Genomic DNA, 20202 nt, shown 5'->3' with positions numbered 1-20202 from the left:
CTTGACCACATCCGTTTACTATAAAAAACAAGACCTGAATCATATTGAAAACCTAATAGTGTAAATTCGTATTTTCTATTTCTGAGCATTTGCCTAATTAATTTTTAAATTTCTATTTATGATTGCCGTCAGACAGAGAAGACACACAAAATAGGTAAATAGGGTCTTTAACAGAAATACAAAGGATCAGATTTCAATGAATGATTTGTATCTGAACAGCCCAAACACAGAAACATTCCTGAAAAGCTTTAAATATATCCAAATTATTTCTCCCATGGAATACTGTAATTTGATTTATCCATTTACTGAGGATTAAATTCTGATACAATGAGTAGCACTGTACTCCAGGCATAGTCCTGCTGATATTCAAAGGTCTAGACTGTAACCCCATAATCTGCCTGATGTAAGAATAGAGGAAGCTGCACTGCCTCAGGAGCAGAGTGGAGAATGAAACATGACTCAGTCACAACTCCACCCCTTCCCCACTATTATTCTGGACAGAGAGTAAGTTAATTCATCCCCTTTTTGTGAAGCAATTTACACCCCTACCCTGTGCTCCTGGCCAGTAAGGAAAAGGAGAGGCAGCAGAGCCAGGGTTCTTTCCATTCCTTGTCCCTTCCTGTCCATTCACTTGAAGTAGACTGTTACAGGTAATTAGGTCCCTGCTCTCCTTATGACTGGGCCTTAAATAATCTAACACAGTGAGATCCTAAATTGTGAATACAGGTGGCAGAATCTAACCCTTACTTTCCTGTTCAAGAAAACAGCAATTTTCACAAATTCACTCCCAGAGGAACTTCCACTGAAGTTACACTAACAGTGAATATTGCCTTCGTGTTTGGCTCCAATTCTCCTCCCACTGAAGGCAACAGAAGTGTTACTATGGATGTTGGTGGGAGAAGGAACATGCCCTGTGGATGCATGGCCTTTATGTAACTTCTGTGAGAGAGAGAGAGAGAACACACCTAACAGTAACTAAGGGTAAAATTTTGCCCCTTCAAAAGGAGGACAGGTAAGAAAGATCAATAGATCTTATGCTATAAGGGCAGCATAATGTAGAATGTATTTTGCTTTGTTTTTTAGGATGAGAGAAGACAGCCCAGGGCAAAAAGGAATCCTATATCTATTATTCTGGCAAATATGGTCAGTGTTTAATGTATATATATTGTACTCCTGTGTGTGTTCATTCTATATTTAAGTATTTTTGTATATATCTTGCACTTCATTCTAGGTATTCAGCCCAGAAGTGACTTTAAAACCCACTTTTAAAATCAGATATAATGTGGACAATAATACTTGGACTGAGAATCAACCAATATGAAGAAAAAAAATGCTATAAAAAGTTTACAACTCTTATTTTGCAATCTCAAAATGAATTGTGGGTGAAGAATCTGAGATATCAGTGTCTTTATATGTTGGCTAAACATTAGTCACAATGAAGTCAATGTGACTATTCCCAGGCTTAAAGTTAAGCATGCTCCCAAGTGTTTGTAGGATCTAGGGCTCAAAATTTGTGGATCAAGTTTAGTAAATCAGTCCCACATTTCTGCTTAAAATTATCATTCCCCTGCCCCATGAATTGAATGGTCTCTATAAGAGTTTGAGATACCACAAAATGAATTTTCAAAACACAAGGCCAAAAGTTTATACTTGTGGCTTTCAAAGTAAACCTGCATTGTCAATTCCAAACATTGACCCTGTGATAGGAACAAAGGTGGTATTTCACAATTTTTTATTTGAGTTTTTGAGCAATTATCTTTGCACATTATGGCTAAAAGGCCCTGTTTACATAAAATACATGCACAGTTTTTAAGCTAAGGGCTGGGGGAAAGCTGAGCGGTGCAGAGGAGCACATGATTCAGACAGATGTCTCTTAGGGCAGGATTTATTAAAAGGAATTTTCTATATTCTGGTAAAGAAGACAGGACAGAAGTTGACAAAATACAGGTAGAAAAGAAGCAGTCAAAAAAAAAAACAAAAAAGAGTCCCATTCAATTACATCACATGAAGGCAGACAACTAAATATGGACAAATTTTATAAGTGCTTGTACACAAATGCTAGAAGTCTAAATACTAAGATGGGTGAACTTGAGTGTCTGGTATTAAGTGAGGATATTGATATAACTATGTACCATAGAATCTCCATGAATAGAAATTCCATGCCTGAATAAGAAGACTCTAGCAGTAGGAATATACTACCACCCATCTGACCAGAATGGTGACAATGACTGAAATGTTCAGAGAGATTAGAGAAGTTCCAAAACAAAACCAAAAAAAAAAAAAAAAAAAAAAACACAACCCACAAACACCCCCCCCCCACCACCCTCAATAATAATAGGGGCTTAAACTATCCTCATATTGACTAGGTACACATCACCTGAAGATAGGATGCAGAGATGAAGTTTCTAGACACCATTTTGCTTCTTGGAACAGCTAGCCCTGGGGCCCACAAAAAGAAAGGCAACTCTTGATTTAGTCCTAAGTGGTGCACAGGATCTTGTCCAAGAAGTGAATATAGTTGAAACGCTCAGTAATAGTGACCATAATGTAATTACATTTAACATCCTTGTAGGCCAGAAAATACCAAAGAAACCCACCACAGCAGCTTTTAACTTCAAAAAGGGGAGCTACACAAAAACGAGGAAGCTAGTTAAACAGAAATTAAAAGGAACAGTCACAAGAGTGAAAGGCCTGCAACCTACATGGAAACTTTTAGTTTGAGCCTCTATTGTGGTGGTTTTAAAATGTGAACTACAAATAAAGAACAGTAAGAGGACCAAAAATATACCACCAGGGCTAAACAGAGTAAGAGTAGTAGTTACAAACAGCAACAAAAAAAGACATCCTTTAAAAATTGAAGAAGTTAAATCCTACTGAGGAAAATAGAAAAGACCATAAACTTTGGCAAGTCAAGTGTAAGAGGAAAATTAGGTAGGCAAAAAAAAGAAAAGACACCAAAAACGAACCAACGAACGAACCAAAAACATTCAAGTACATCAGTAGCAGGAAGCCTGCCAATCAACTAATGGGGCCACTAGATGATTGATGTGCTAAAGATGCACTCTAGCAAGACAAGGCCATTGCAGAGAGTTCTTTCCATTGGTCTTCACTGCAGAGAACGTGAGCCATTCTTTTTAAATATGAGAAGCTGTCCCACATTGAGGTGTCAATAGAGAAGATTTTGGAACAAACTGATTAAATAATAAGAAGTCACCGGGACAGATGACATTCACCCAAGAGTTCTGAAGGAACTCAAATATGAAATTGCAAAACTATGAACTGTGATACATAAGTTATCACTTAAATCAGTCTCTGTACTAGATGACTGGAAGGGTAGCTAAATGTAACACTAATTTTAAAAGGTTTCAGAGTAGCAGCCATGTTAGTCTGTATTTGCAAAAAGAAAAAAGGAGTACTTGTGGCACCTTAGAGACTAACCAATTTATTTGAGCATAAGCTTTCATGAGCTACAGCTCACTTCATCAGATGCATAAAGTGAAAAGTACAGTGAGGAGATTTTATATATTTTTTTCATGGTCCGTGTGTATATACATTGTAAGGAGAGTGATCACTTAAGATGAGCTATTACCAGCAGGAGAGTGGGGTGGGGGGAGAAAATCTTTTGAAGTGATAATCAAGGTGGACCATTTCCAGCACATTTCCAGGAGTTAACAACAATGTCTGAGGAACAGTGGGGGGGGAAATTGTTGAAAACATGGTGGAATTCCTCAAGGGCTTCTTTTCCATGGGTCCACCATCAACCTCAGCCTGGACCAGTCCACAAGAGAGATCCACTTCCTGGACACTACAGTGCTAATAAGCGATGGTCACATAAATACCACCCTATACCGGAAACCTACTGACCACTATGCCTACCTACATGCCTCCAGCTTTCATCCAGACCACACCACACGATCCATTGTCTACAGCCAAGCTCTACGATACCACCACATTTGCTCCAACCCCTCAGACAGAGATAAACACCTACAAGATCTCTATCAAGCATTCTTACAACTACAATACCCAGCTGCTGAAGTGAAGTAACAGATTGACAGAGCCACAAGAGTACCCAGAAGTCACCTACTACAGGACAGGCCCAACAAAGAAAAAATAACAGAACGCCACGAGCCATCACCTTCAGCCCCCAACTAAAACCTCTCCAACGCATTATCAAAGATCAACAACCGATCCTGAAGGACGACCCATCACTCACAAATCTTGGGAGAGAGGCCAGTCCTTGCCTACAGACAGCCCCCCAATCTGAAGCAAATACTCACCAGCAACCACATACCACACAACAGAACCACTAACCCAGGAACCTATCCTTGCAACAAAGCCCGTTGCCAACTGTGCCCACATATCTATTCAGGGGACATCATCATAGGGCCTAATCACATCAGTCACACTATCAGAGGCTCGTTCACCTGCACATCTACCAATGTGATATATGCCGTCATGTGCCAGTAATGCCCCTCTGCCATGTACATTGGTCAAACTGGACAGTCTCTTCGTAAAAGAATAAATGGATACAAATCAGATGTCAAGAACTAGAACATTCATAAACCAGTCGGAGAACACTTCAATCTCTCTGGTCACTCGATTTCTGATCTCAAAGTGAGTATCCTTCAACAAAAAAAACTTCAAAAACAGACTCCAACGAGAGACTGCTGAATTGGAATTAATTTGCAAATTGGATACAATTAACTTAGGCTTTAATAGAGACTGGGAGTGGTTGAGTCATTATACTAAGTGAAACTATTCCTCCCCCACTTTCCTCAGACATTCTTGTTAACTCCTGGAAATGGCCCACCTTGATTATCACTTCAAAAGGTTCTCTCACCCCCCACCCCACTCTCCTGCTGGTAATAGCTCATCTTAAGTGATCACTCTCCTTACAACGTATATTTTTTCATGGCCTGTGTGTATATATAAAATCTCCTCACTGTACTTTCCACTTTATGCATCTGATGAAGTGAGCTGTAGCTCACGAAAGCTTATGCTCAAATAAATTGGTTAGTCTCTAAAGGTGCCACAAGTACTCCTTTTCTTTTTACCATTTTTAAAGAAGCTGCAAAGGTGATCCTGGGAATTACAGGCCTATAAGCCTAACTTCAGTAGCAGGCAAATTGGTTTAAACTATAGTAAAGAGCAATTATCAGACAGACACAGATGAACACAATTTGTTGGGGAAGAGTCAACACAGCTTTTGTAAAGGGAAATCATGCCTCACTAATCTATTAGAGTTTTTTGTGGGGGTCAAACAAACATGGACACAGGTGATCCGGTGGATATAGCGTACTTGGACTTTCAGAAAGCCTTTAACAAGGTTCCTCACCACAGGCTCTTAAGCAAACTAAGCAGTCATGGGATTAGAGGGAAAGTCCTCTCCTGGATCAGTAACTGGTTAAAGGACAAGAAACAAGGGGTAGGAATAAATAGCCAGTTTTGAGAGTGAAGACAAGTAAATAGCTGGTTCTCCCAAGGATCTGTACTGGAACCAGTGATGTTCAACATAGTCATAAATTATCTGGGAAAAAGGGTAAACAGTGAGGTGGCAAAGTTTGCAGATGATACAAAAGTACTCCAGAGAACTGTCAGCTTTGGACTTAATTATGTGTTACAAAGGGATCTTACAAAACTCGGTGCCTGGGCAACAAAAACGGCAGATGAAATTCAATGTTGAAATGTGCAAAGTAATGCATACTGGAAAACATTCCATTTAATACATACAAAACAATGGGTTTAAGTTCTCCTCCTGGAGTGGTAAAAGTTATTTTGGCATCACCATAGATAGCAGCTGTCAAAAGTGCTATTAGGAACCATTAGGAAAGGGACTGATCATAAGACAGAGATATAATGCCACTGTCCATGGTACATCCATACTTTGAATATTTTCTGCTGGTTGCCAAATTTTTATATATATATGAAAACATACAGAGATGGGCAACAAAAATGATTAGGGGTATGGAACAGCTTGCCAGGGCATTTTGTGAAAGCCAGAAGTATAACTGGGTTCAAAAAAGAATTAGACAAAATTTGTGGAAGATAGGTCCATCAATGGCTACTAGCCAAGATGGTCAGGGATGCAGAGGTTGGGACTGGATGATGGGATGGATCACTTGATAATTTCCCTGTTCTGTTCATTCCCTCTAAAGCATCTAGCACTTGCCACTGTCGGATGACTGGATATAAAGCTAAGGACCATTGGTCTGAACTAGTATCACGTTAGATATACTTTTCTTATTGAGTGCACAGAATCTTTTTTTCCCCCCCAAGACTATGGTCTATTTTAACTTCTAGTATATGAAAATCCTCCCTTCATGAAGTATAGTACCATAGCACACTCAGTAAAGCCACTTTTCCCAAAAGCCTGCTGATTTGAGTGTGCATATAAATTTGTCCATGTGTACATGGCTGGCTAACTAACTATCTGGCATGCATATAGGGTGTGGATATTGCATGCAAATTGGAGCATGTGCAAATTTGAAATAAATTGGAAGTGCTTTGGAAATGTAGCTTTCGATATAAAAATATTGATCAGTTTTTCAGTAGGAAAAACTAATCAAACATCAGAATTATACACACTCATCACTGTGGTATGTCACTGTTGGAAGATGATAGCATTTTAGATATTTATTGATAAAAATCATAGTGCTTAAAAAAAAAAAATCATAAAATTATGCTTACCAGGTTTGCAATGTTCAGGAACAACAAACTCAAAAAGATCCTGTGTAAAGCATGGGGCATTATCATTATCATCTTCTATTCTGATTGTATGCAGCAGTGGTTTCTCTGGTGAATATCCATCTGCAGTGGTTGCAAAGCAAATTATCTATAAAAAAAAAAAAAAAAAAAAAGAGAAAACCTTAGTTGCCCACTGTTCTAGAACAGGATGCAATATTCCTTTTCAGCCCAGTAGATAACATGATCTACAGAATAATTTCTGCAAAGCACAGTATATCAAATATACCCTTTTCATAAGCAGACCATAATAGAAGTAAATGGCTAATGCCTGCAATAGATATTTTGCAGCTATTTGCATATACTAATCTTTCCTTGTTGACCATGGAGGACAAAGTTGAGCTCTTTCTAGCCATTGGTCCACCGGGTTTCTTTTCCTTTTGTTATTAATGGTTTCTGCTTCAGGACAACAAGCTAGAGCTAGACCCAATTTCAGTAACAAAATTTGTCTTCAGTCAGATGCAAGAGGAGATGATTGATGTTACAGGCTGGCAGTGGTAGAAGTAATGCATTTAACTGCTTCCCAGCCCCCAAGACAACCATTTGCATTATTTTCCACAGTGACACGTGAAAGATTTCCATCCTGGTATTTGAATATACTGAGTAAGAACTTACATTTGACCCACTGTCTGTCACAAAGAGACCATCCTTAACCAACCCATCTTGTATCCAAGTGTCACACTTAGTGGTGCTCACTTGAGCAGAGTGCAGCTTTTGGCAAAAGTGGAAACAAAGGAGTGAGCAACCAGTGCAATACCAGCAATTGTGTGTGTGGGGACTATGTAGATGTAGATGCAAGAGCAACAAACTACAGAACGATTGCTTCAGTTTTACTGAAAGGTGTGTTCCCTCTGAGGTAGCAGCAGCACTTTTTGTAGACTTTCCACACTATAGAAATAACATTAATTCTCCTTGGTGGGCAATCTGAAGCTGCCTTGTCTGACACTTTCCTCCTCACTGTCAAAGCCAGACACACTTGGCAGTTCTACAAATTCCTGTGGCAGAGACATTATGTAATTCCATAAGTTCATCTTCTGGCATACCTCCCTCCTCGCCCTACAAAGAAACGTTGGCTGACGTTAGCATGCCACACTGGTGGTGTGCTAGAGTGTGCCACAGCAGCACACATTGCCAAAAACAGCAGAGCCAACACTTTGTATAGTTTTGCTTGTTTCTACCTGAGACAACAGTCAGGCAAGTAAAAACAACATGTTTTCAGTACTATATAGGCAAATGGTGTCCAAACATAGCAAGAGTCTTTGATACTCTTCTAATTAGTGTGTTTGAGGTGCAGAAAGTGAAGCAGCAATGGTAGTAGACATAATTGACCATGTGTTTCTTATTTGCTTTCTTTTCAGTTAAGGCATAAGACCGGCTAACCAACTGCCTAAGAGAAAGCAGGAAGCATATTCACTTAGAAAAACTGGAGAGAAGCAGAATGAACAAACCAATCTAATGTGCAGTGGAATTTTTAGACTATTTCCCTATTGTGTAGGAAAACAATGGAATATTCATGTTCCCAACAGTCCATTGGAAGCAGAGCTATCCACTTCTGCCACCTCCTTACACCTCTCAGCCAGCAGAGAGAGCAGTTTACCCATTTAACAAAACATTAAAACTGAACAGGTTTCAGAGTAACAGTTGTGTTAGTCTGTATTCGCAAAAAGAAAAGGAGGACTTGTGGCACCTTAGAGACTAACCAATTTATTTGAGCATAAGCTTTCGTGAGCTACAGCTCACTTCATCAGATGCATACTGTGGAAAGTATAGAAGATCTTTTTATACGCACAAAGCATGAAAAAATGGGTGTTTACCACTACAAAAAGTTCTCTCTCTCCCCCCACCCCACTCTCCTGCTGGTAATAGCTTATCTAAAGTGATCACTCTCCTTACAATGTGTATGATAAGGAAGTTGGGCCATTTCCAGCACAAATCCAGGGTTTAACAAGAACGTCATCACTTTAGATAAGCTATTACCAGCAGGAGAGTGGGGTGGGGGGAGAGAAAACCTTTTGCAGTGGTAAACACCCTTTTTTTTTTTCATGCTTCGTGTGTATAAAAAGATCTTCATCGGATGCATACTGTGGAAAGTGTAGAAGTGAGCTATAGCTCACGAAAGCTTATGCTCAAATAAATTGGTTAGTCTCTAAGGTGCCACAAGTCCTCCTTTTCTTTTTATTAAAACTGAACAGAACAAGCAAATGCTGTGGAACTAATACAGCTGTCTTGATGATTATCTTTGTCTCATTTTAATTTTACATGGACTTTTTCAAGTCTTCCACCAGAAAAGAAAAATAAATCTTGTAAAACTAGATCTTCCTTCACTCCCACCACCAATTTCTGCCCTGTAAATATCCGGGCTACTATTTGGGATAGTTGTCTGAGCACAAATGCATTTTCCTCCCATTCCTGTTAGAACACACCAGTGAAGTACTTTAGCAATAGAATGAAAATACTAATACATTTAATTGTGTATACAATTTAGGCCCTTACCTTAAAGCTTGGATATTGTTCACGGTCTACTGGGCCAGTAGCAAAAATATTCCCAGTTTCTCTCTCTATATAAAACAAACCCTTTGGATCTTTATCAATTCCAGGACCACTTGCAGAGTAATAAATGGTGTAGTTTTGAGCTGTGTCAGACTGGACCTATAAAGAATAATTTGTTAAACACAGACAAAATAATTCATTAAATACCTTTCTATTTCTGTGTTTTCTGAATTAATGTAAGTGTGGGATAGAAAATAGTGTCACTTCAGAAAGGATGTAGAAAATCCAATTCTTAGGTTCAGGAACTACAGCAGCTCAAACTTTTACACAGAACAGGAAAATGGTCTGCTCTGTGCCAATCTTAACTACCTTTACAGTAAATGCACTTGTGAGAAAGGCTACTAATCCTTCACAAATACCAATGGAAGAAAATCCATCTTGTAGTAGAGTGCATGGGGAAGGGGAAGATGTGAGTAAAATATATTTAGTCTCAGCATCAGAGACAGAGCTGCCAGGTGTAGCAAAGGTTGCTTAACGGTTTTCATTAGAAACCCCTATTTTCACTCACTCAACCATTCTGGTTAACATTTTCTATGTCTGAGATTGACTTTTTAGGCAAAACTGGTTCAGCCATTTATGACTGGAAGTGGTTTGTGGGTTTTTTTGCCATTGTTAGTTCTTACTAAAGTTTCTTTCAAGAAATCTAGAACCTTCTTTCTTTGGAGCAGGGACTTGATATTTGACAAGGGGATAGCACTAGAGTCAGGGAGATGCCTTTTTGCCTTGTCCTCATAAAAATCCACCCAGATTTTACCCAGTTATAAGCCTCTGAATACGCGTATTTACACATACGTAGAGCTTTTTAGAGGAATGCTGCTAAAATCTCCAGAAATGCAATAAGCATGCTCCAGCCCCACAGATCTCCATGGCAACTGCAATGAACATATTTTCAGGCCCCACCCTGTTTCCTACATAGCAGGCAGAGAGCTAGTGCTCCAGACAGAACATAAACACAGCAGCAGGATCTCTCCTCTTTCGCCTCGGTGAAGAAGTGCTGGGCAAGGCTGATGTTAATAACTTTGCACAATTCACAGCCTTTATTATTGAGCTAAACCTCACACTTCTACTTTACTAGGCATGCAAGTAGCAGTCTCTCTCCTTTACAGACTGGGTAACTGCCTGTGCACCCTTAATTTAGCTCTTTATATATATGCATGGTACAGTCTTCAGTGACATGATCATATTTGTTCTATGGGACCCCAGTATAGACAAAGAATGAGACAAAAAGTTCTGGGAAATAGGACTGGGATTCAGAAAGTTGTGTTCTAGACTTACCTCTGCCTCAGATTTCCTGTGTGTATCTTATGATATTTTTCCTGAAAAGCAGTTACTAAGGATTACCGTTAAAAGTTACCGTTGCTTTTCTAAAACAATAATTTAGTTGGTTTTCTTCACTTTTTTGCTAAGAAGCCATTTGAATCCAAAGGCAATGGCTTACAGTATTTTGTACTGGTCAGATAGGAAAGTAACTTACATTTTATACACCAGCTATTTTTATAATGTACCTGTTGAATTTGCATTGGAAAAGGTCCAAGAGAGTTCTCCATCATAGAGGATGGGATAGGAGCCCACCTTCTTTTGGTTCGCCTGAGGACTGTATCTCTAGTATGTCTTGTCTTATGTGTCTGCATTTAGAAGACCAAAACAATTCATTAAATAGAAGATCAACCCATAATTTCTTAAGGTTTATATTCTTGTTTGTTTGCTTCCCCTCATTTTTCCCCCCTCACAGATTTTTCAGAACTCCCTCCAAATCTTAAGGACCAGTTTTTGCTCTTTTAAATCCTCTTTTTCACCATTCTATTTAATCCTGGTGTCTTGAGAATTCTTCAGCCCTGTGCAACACTCATTTTAATACTTCCTATCAATATACAGTGCTCATGAAGTTTTTTAATTGCTTAAAATTTGCTTTTATAAAAATCTTAATGCCCTTGATGAAGGTCATAATTTCCAGGCTTTGCCAGCTCAAGGAGTCCTGAAAATTTAAAACCTATGCACCTTATTAGGTATTGCTAAATTAGAAGTACACAATCTACTATACAATAGCTATGCCTGATCATTTTAAGAGTTATAAACAACTTTTATACAATGCCAAACTGTAAAAAGACAGTTTCCAAAAATAAAAAGTAAAATGTCTGTAGCAATTATGAGCCTACCTTTTCTTGATGAACTAGCAAATTGACATGTATCTTCTTTTCTTCCTGTCTTTGAATGTTCTTGAGTAATATGGTAAAAGTCTTTTCTTCAGAAGATAAAGAAATGATATTTGTTGTATACACAGAACCATCTTCTAGAATTCTAAAGTCAGGATCGCTTGAACTGATATGTTCTGCAGACTTAAGGCACTCTCTCAGATTTACTGTAAGAAAGAAATTTCAAAGATTCTCTCACAAGACAAACGCTTTTAAACTTACATGCCTAAAGTTTGGTTTATATTTATGCACCTATGTAAAAGTGGCCTGATTTCAAGTCAATGTCCTTAGCACCTCTGAAGATCAGACTACTTTTATTTCAGAATATAGAGCCCAGCTTCTGAACAAGTTTACATTCATGTTGCACATCCATCCATTCATTCAGCACATTAGGCCATTTGCCAAAGGATACTTGGCCATAGTGAGTACTTTACACAGGCACTGTCAGAATGGGGGCAAAAACAAGTTTAATTTGGTGACTAATATTTCCCAAAGTCATAATTCTTCTTGTGTATTTTTTGCCCCGCAAAGTGCTTACCTTTCCTAAAAGAGTGCCATCACCCATGTACATAAATAATTCTGCTACAATGGAGAAAAGATTTCACCGACTGTTTTGAAGTCACCGGCAAGATTCTGACACACTTCAACAGGACCAAGATTTTTTTCCAGTATGGGCAGATGATGGCAGACAAACTTATTCATTAAAACAGATTCCATATCAGTGTTTCCTAAGTATAACCACTGAGGGGGTAATTTGACAGTGTTCCTTTCTCTTCTTAAAAACAGCCTGCCTTACTGTTGAATGTTCAAACATTATTATAGAGCATTTCAGCAAATATCACCCCTTATTGGTCAGCATTCAAGACACCATGGAATTTTTCTTCAAAGAATGGTCTGCTTATGGCACGGCTTTCCCATAAGTGAGCACTTGAATATGAATTCTACTTCTGAGGCAAGGTAAATCAGCATTATTCCTAGTACTGAACAGCTCAGTGTATTGTTATATCCTGTAGGATATTAAAATCATACAGAACTTGGCAATTGTGGGGGAAATCCTTGCTTATTTTACTATTGTGCTATGAGTCACCAGTTGTATTACAACAAAAAAGGCATCCTTTCTCAATAAAATGTTAAGGAACAGCATTCAGGCTACAATGGCATGGATAAATGTTTGCAGACAAACAAATAGATGCATTGTATAAAATTCTTCCATTCTTCCTGTATGGTTAAAACTTTTTGAAATATTCTTCTTCAATAAAGTGAAATTAAATGAATTACTTTCATATTCATTCAAATTAAAATAAGATACATACCCACCTCCCTCAAACAAAATACACAATGATCAGCTGCATAGATTTTCATTATAAAAAACTGACATTAAGGTTAGCTTCTCCATTGGATGTCCTTTTTATTCACCCTCATTTTAAAGGTAGTCTTGATTAATAAACTCTCAGACTGTGATGGGATAAAAATCTACTGTTCCTTCAGTAGAGACTAGTGCCACTACCCTGGACCATGCTCCAAAACTGTGCCAATACTGGTATAAGACAGCCTCAGATTCAGCTCTCAGAGGATCTCCATTGTGTAGGAAGATCCTTAGGTGGCACAGAGCATCTGTAGTAACTCCTACATCACACCCTTCCCAGATGCTGCCACAGGAGACTAATCTGGAAAAAGAGGGTGTTGTCTGGGCTTCCCTAATCCCCATCAAATTGCTCAAACGTGGGCTGCTCAACCCAGTCCAGAACAGCCCAAGGATTGAGGAACTTCTCTCCTGAATACTGCACTAAGTACTTCATAGCCACAGCTGAGGATTTGGCCATATGTGATTTCACTGCTTATATGTCAGTGACACAGGAAAAATCTGTTTTTGGTTGTTTTTTTAAAAACAACCCAAGTTAAATACTATAGGGCTCTACCAAATTCACAGTTCATTTTGGTCAATTTCACTGTCATAGGATTTTAAAAGTCATAAATTTTCATGATTTCATCTATTTAAATCTGAAATTTCATGGTGTTGTAATTGTAGGGGCCTGACCCAAAAAGGAGAGAGAGTGTGTGTGTGTGAGGGGGTGTCTCAAGGTTATTGTAGGGCTGAGGGGGAGGGGTTGCGGTACTGCTATCCTTACTTCTGCACTGCTGCTGGCGGCGGCGCTGCCTGCAGAGAGGGACGACTGGAGAGTGGTGGTTGCTGTTCAGGAGTCCAGCTCTGAAGGCAGAGCCGCTGCCAGCAGCAGCGCAGAAGAAAGAATGGCATGGTATGGTATTGCCACCCTTACTTGTGTGCTGCTGCCTGCAGAGCTGGGCCCTTGGTCAGCAGCCACCTCTCTCCAGCTGCCCAGCTCTGAAGACAGCACAGAAGTAAGGGAGACAATACTATGACCCCCCTGCAACTCCATTTTAGGTCAGGACCCCCAATTTGAGGAACACTGGTCTCCTCCATGAAATCTGTACAGTATAGGGTAAAAGCACATAAAAGACCAGATTTCACGGGGCAAGACCAGATTTCGCAGTCTGTGACATGTTTTTTATGGCCGTGAATTTGGTAGGGCCCTAGCTATAGAAAACGTATCCCTTCTATGTAAGCTGTGAGCGTTCAGCACTTGCAAGGATTAGACCACATATTTAGATACTATCTTTAGGTATCTAAGTTTGAAAATGCTGGCCAAAACTTCTGCCTTGAATCAATCAATCTGCTAGTAATTGGTTATAACAAGAATCAAAATGTGCACACACTGCCAATAAGCAGCGTTAAAATGTATAACAGAACACAGCAAATCCTTCAGTAAAAGGCTAATCCAATATGCAGCTGAATTTAACTAACTAGGTGTTGTCCCAACTGCAATAAATTGTATTACAAAATAAATCAGTATCTCCCCTTCATTGTAAAAGCAGTTACAGAAGTGGTGAAATGATGATGTAGAGTTTTGAAGGGCATCTTGAAGCTTCTCACCTCTGCCAACTAGTGTTCCAGCCTCTAATTTAGAAGGAACATTAAAAGTGACTTTCTTGCAAGCTTCACAAAATAAACTCAATACCTAAAAAGGAAAGAAAACGAGAAAGAATAGTCACCCTTGCTGTGAAATTATTTTTAAACATTGTTTGAAATCATGGCATAAAAAGTATATAGTAGCTAGATTTTTAGTCATGTTAAAAAACACCAAACATATAGAGTTGAAATGCGTATTACATATTTTGGTGACTGATTTCAATTTACGTGAATACTGAGACATAAAGGGAGGTTTTTTGTTTTGTTTTTTAAACAGTCCAGTGAAACAACCTAGAAAGTATCATTTATTACAAATTACAGGAAAGCACTGTGGCATAATGTACAGGGTTAGATCTCAGAAGATGCAGATTCTGATCTTGACTCTCGCTATGACTTGTGTGACTTCGGCAAAGACATTTAACCTGTGATTGAAATGCTAGGCCCATCGACATCAATGGCAGAACTCCTATTGACTTCAACAGGGTCAGGATTACACTCAGCCTCCCACTTTACCACATTTTGAAGTGGGAAAATAAAAATGTATCTTCCTTTAAAGAGTACTTTGGGCTCCATGGATGAAATGTGCTAAGAATTAAGACTCAACAATTCATGAAGTTTATTTCCATATGGTTGCATTGATTTGTACTGTTTAAAGGAACAAATATTTTATTTATGTCATAATACTTGGCAAAATACATATTAATTTGTATCTTCAAAAGTGCTTTACTAACAAACTACTTAAGCCCCAAATCCTTCAATTGTATCTGATTAAAATATGGGCAGAGGTCTGTCAACTTACATATATCGTATTACAGAATTGGGGCTTCAAACTTCAGAACACCCATCTATAGCTGGTAAATAACCACCACATTTTATAAAATGAAGTGGAGGCGTAGAGTGGCTCCTAGTTCCCAGCCTGAGCTCAGACCATGTGTCTATCCAAGGTTTTATTCAATGAATTTATATTCTAATCTAAAGTTAGAGCCACTCAAAGTATGGAATATAGAAAATCAAGAAGGGGTTTTTGTGCACATGCACACACAGAATGGGAGTACCTCTCAACGAACAATTTATAGGAAAAAAACAACAAATTTAATAGTCAACAACAGATGAGACACCTTATTTTGTGAAAGCTTTTAGCCGTATATTGAAGGTACTATTAAAAAAAAAAAAAAAAGGAGAGAACAGCAAATTGAAAAGTGAAAGGAGTTGCTTTTCCTGTGAAAATTAGCTCGTACATTTTTAATTCTTTAGAAAGCAAGCAGTCTTAAAATCATGATTGGCTAGAATTTCAAACTGATTAATTTTGAAACACTCTGGATAACCACAGCATTTAAGATAATTTAAATAGGAAAAGTATCTTTTACTGATGCATATATGATATTTTAATTATTTCTGTTGTTAACATCCTTTCATGAATCTCAACCATATAACTAATGTCACTATTCATTTCCCAGCTAACATTTGGGCTATTTGTAATAGTAATTAATCCTTACAAAACTTCCCTCTCCCCCCTCTGGGGACAAAAAAAATTGTTTTAAGTAAAAATAATATACAACATAATCAAGCATAGTTTAGGAGTTTTTCTAGGTCAATGAAATGTAATTTCAAAATTTCATTAACCAATGAGTTTAGTCTGATACTAACATGAAGGGTTATGGAAGTAATATATACAGAGACAAGATAAGAATAGACCTGTTGGTACATATAAAAGGGTTCAATATGCTCCGAGTGTACATTTGACACAGATGCCTAAACTTGCATTATATAAGGAGTGTTTGTTATGTTGAGTTTTGTTTGTTTGTTGCGGGGGTTGTGGGAAGTGCAAGAGAAGGCAGGGGAATTTTGCTTTCTTTAATTGGATTGGTGAGTAAAGTACGATTAGCATGGCTTTTCCCCCCTCCATTCATTGAGATTACAGTAAGAGTAAGTAAATGGAAAATTCTCACGAAAATTTACATGCCCAGACACAATCCAAGACTGAGTGCATTACATATAAAAATAATCAATTTAGCCTGGCAATAGTATTGAAAATTTACTTATGCAGGGACAATCTACTAAACTATTCTTTAGTCTGATTATGATAGTGGGGAGTTGGGGGTGGCCAAGCTAACGTTACTTTACTCACCCATTAAAAAAAGAGGTTTTTTTCCTGAAGGCAAATAGAATTGGTCAGGGCTGATAATTATATATGGGTATAAATAAATACATTTAAATGGGCCAAAAGCCGTTCACCCTCCAATGCATAGACCCTTTGAAGTAAATAGGAGTACTTGTGTGAGCATGATTTGGCTTCAGATGAACAACTGAATTTGATTTTTAGAAATACAGCATATAGACATAAAGACTCTTTCCTTTTCATACCTGATTTATTGACTAATAATACATATCTGTATTAATGATTATCCTTTACTGCTGTAATAACCAGTAGAATATAGAATATTAGGGTTGAAAGAGACCTCAGTAGGGCATCTAGTCCAATCCCCTGCTCAAAGCATGTCTAGTCTGACAGCCCTAATCAAGGAACACCACTTAAAAAAAACCCCAAAAAACACCTAAGCACCATTTTGGGCAGTAGGACTAAACAGATCTATAAGTGCAGGTGACAAAGCACCAAAGTCAATTTAATTTTTCTGACTCATCTAGTCTTCCCTTTCTGAAGTTCATGTACTGAAGGATTCCATACCACAAAAGCACATATACTTTTCACCATACAACATGATATTCCTTCCAGGGCATGGAATGGTGCCTCCAGACACTTTAATTTAAAAAAGTTAATGTAAAGGGGGAAACAGTTATTAAGCCCAACCTAAAAAAATTTTTAAAAAGAGAGAAGCCAGGAATGAACTTCAACAAGCCTTCACTGACAACTGGGACCCAAGAAGGTTGAAATAAATTTCGGGAAAGATTTAAAAAAAAAAAGAAGAAGAAGAAGAAGAGGGAGAAAAATGATTCTCTCTGAATCTAGACTTTGAAACTTTGACTTAGATGCACTTTTTTTTTCCCCCAGTGAAACTTATTCACTAATCAGCAGGCACACCACACTGTCTTAACATTTCACTAACGCCCACTACGTTTGGTTTCTTCTATCTAGAAATAAGGGGCTGCTCCGACTGATCTAGACAAACCAAATCAACCCACTGCTGGGGACAACCTACTCCGAACGCGCGCGACTCCCACCGACCTAGCCCTGGCACAGACAACAGCTGTCCCCGCGCCGCCGCTGACAGTCTCGCCAAAACCTTGCCGGTAACGACTACGGCCGGTATCCTGCGCGGATGGCGCCAAGGTCTTCCGGGCGGCGGCGGGGACCAGCCCGCAGAACACACCGCGGGACCGGGGTAAGAGGCGCGGCGCTGCTCGGCGCCCCCGGTGGGGTGGGGAGCGCAGCGCTGGCCACACTCACCAAGAGGCCGAAGAGGAGCTGGCGACAGGCGGTTCTGCAGAGCGAGCCCCCCGGGCGGGCTGCGGCGGGGGCCATCTCCGGGCGGCTGGGGGCGGCGGAGGCGCTGGCTGAGGGCGCCCGCGAAGGAGCAGGGGGCAAGGCTGCTGCCGGTGCGGTGGCGAGCGGGAAGGCGGCGGCGGCGGCAGGAGGTGGCTACTTTCTTTTCCCTCTTTTCCTTCGGGGCAGGGGGGGGGGGCGAGGCGCAGCGGCAGACGCGCCGTGCGGCTCCTCGCAAGGACTTGAGTTGTTTGCTCCGCTCCTCGCCTGGGCCAGGAAACTCCCTTCTCGGCCAGCCCCCTTCCTCCGCCGGCCAGGTCGGGCCAGGCGCTGCTTCCCCTCCTCCGCCCGCCGGGGAACCCGCCCTGCCCCGGCGCTGGGTGTAGCGGCGCACGAAGAGGGCGGCGCCAGCCACACCTGAGCCCCGCTTGCCTGGGCGGCTGCGGCTTCCGCCCCCCTGGCTGGGGGCAGTCTCGGCGGCGGCGGCGCCCTTGGGCCGCCGACCTCCCCGCTGGCAGCGCCCTTCCGCCTTCCCCTGCCCAGCTGGGGCCCCCTGGATTCATTTCCCTAGAGAGCGAGTTAAATCCGCCCCGGGCACGCTGCGGAGCAGGCAAGGGCGGCGCCCGAGTGGGCAGCCGGAGCCGAGAAGGCGGGGGCCGGGGGCTCCGGGTTAGTTGCGAGGGGAAGGAGAGGCGGGGATGTGCGAAGCGGCTTCGCAGGTGAGCTTGGTGAAGTTGACAAAGTCCGCAACTGCGCTGCAGAGAAAAGCCTGGGGGCGTTCGCAGATCAGCGCTTGAGCCGCTGTTGTCAGCCCCAAACCTCCCGCAGCAAGCCTCGCAAGTCACAAGGCGAGCTTTAAAATGATGAGATTTTTTTTTTTTAAAAAAAAAACGTTTGTGGGTTTTTTTGGGGGGGGGGAGCTTCTGATTTTTATTTCATTTAGAGTTCACATTTTCAAGCAACCGAGCTGTCGGGATTTGTTTTTCTCTTTAAAAAACAAACATACAAACTTAAGATTCTCACTTAATTACAGGTTTCAGAGGAGCAGCCCTGTTAGTCTGTATTCGCAAAAAGAAAAGGAGTACTTGTGGCACCTTAGAGACTAACCAATTGATTTGAGCATATGCTTTTGTGAGCTACAGCTCACAGAGCCTGAGGTGTGAAGAAAAAGCAACAGTTGGCATTGCTGAGTATTCTGTGATGGTTTTAAATATTCAAATGGACAGTGGTTTAAAAAAAAAATTCCCCCCACAAACTGAATATTGCAGTGTAAAACAGAAAACGAACCTGAACAGAAACAAAGGTGAAGATGAGTTTTTTATTTTGTTGTCCTGAGTGAGGTACAAAAAGTAAACAAACTACTTAAATAGTGAAAAGTAAATTATTATTTTTAAATACATTCCATTTATCTTCTAAAGAGCTACTGGGTATAAATTAATTGAAAAAAGTTCACTAAAATTTTTTTAACATGGTAGTGTCCTGTTGAACCTAGGGGCTTGTCTGCATTTACTGCACTGCTGTGACACTTGGTGAAGATGCTACCTACGCCTACAGAAGAATTTCTCCTGTTGACATACCACTGTCTACACCAGGGGTTGGGTTGCTAACTACGTCGCTCAAGGGTGTGGATTTTCCACACCCCAAGTGATGTAGTTATTTCGACATAAGTGCCTGGTGTAGACCAAGCCTAACCATCTTTCACTCTACTTTGCTTCCAGTTTGTCCTTTCAGTTAAAGCCCTGATTATCCCTCACCTTGTACATTATAAGTCTGACGTATGGGATTTCTGCACAGGCTTGTAGAATACGCCCCTTAGCAGGAAAGAAGTCATCTGTACCATACATTTTCATTACTGATTTTTCTGTATTTAATTATATTGCTAATGAAATATTTTCTGTCAGATATTTGCGCCGGGAAACTGGAATTCGGGTGTTAACATTTGGGAACTGGGAGCTTTCCCCCTTTTTGCTTAATAAACACACCCTGCCAGTTCCCATGGTGGCATCAAGCTCTCTTTACTGTTCTGTGCCATCTATCCATACTGTGAATGGCAGCATGGAGAGACGAGTTGCTTTCTTGGGACCATTGCATGCCTCATAATATGTGAATTTGGATGGAGAGTGGATGACCAGGAACAGGGAATACTCCATCCCCCTGCACTAGCCAACACATTACACCAGGGAGTATGTACTGCACTGGGTATAGGGCTGCCACAGGTTACATACCCCCTGGAGCAGGGAAACAGATTGTGTCAGCTCCTGGGGCACATAGCTGTGTGTTGCCCCATA

General features: G+C 40.3%; 1 protein-coding gene across 2 annotated transcripts in view; it reads right to left on the bottom strand.

Moving 5' to 3' along the window:
• LOC140906755 (desmocollin-2-like) overlaps positions 1-18416 on the bottom strand; it is a 38903-nt gene extending 20487 nt beyond the window's left edge. The window contains exons 1-6 of one of the 2 annotated variants that reach the window (XM_073331331.1): positions 17879-18416; positions 14437-14521; positions 11448-11650; positions 10797-10916; positions 9235-9390; positions 6688-6832 (exon numbers count right to left, since the gene is read on the bottom strand). In XM_073331331.1, the coding sequence (XP_073187432.1) occupies positions 6688-6832; positions 9235-9390; positions 10797-10916; positions 11448-11650; positions 14437-14521; positions 17879-17953 (784 nt within the window). In that variant the 5' untranslated portion in view covers positions 17954-18416. The remainder of the gene's footprint in view (positions 1-6687; positions 6833-9234; positions 9391-10796; positions 10917-11447; positions 11651-14436; positions 14522-17878) is intronic. The other variant, XM_073331330.1, reaches the window with a different exon arrangement.
• Positions 18417-20202: the final 1786 nt, after the last annotated feature.

This window comes from Lepidochelys kempii, chromosome 2, assembly GCF_965140265.1.
Source record: "Lepidochelys kempii isolate rLepKem1 chromosome 2, rLepKem1.hap2, whole genome shotgun sequence".
NCBI classification, from domain to species: Eukaryota; Metazoa; Chordata; order Testudines; family Cheloniidae; genus Lepidochelys; species Lepidochelys kempii.
This window is presented reverse-complemented; position numbering and strand designations above follow the sequence as displayed.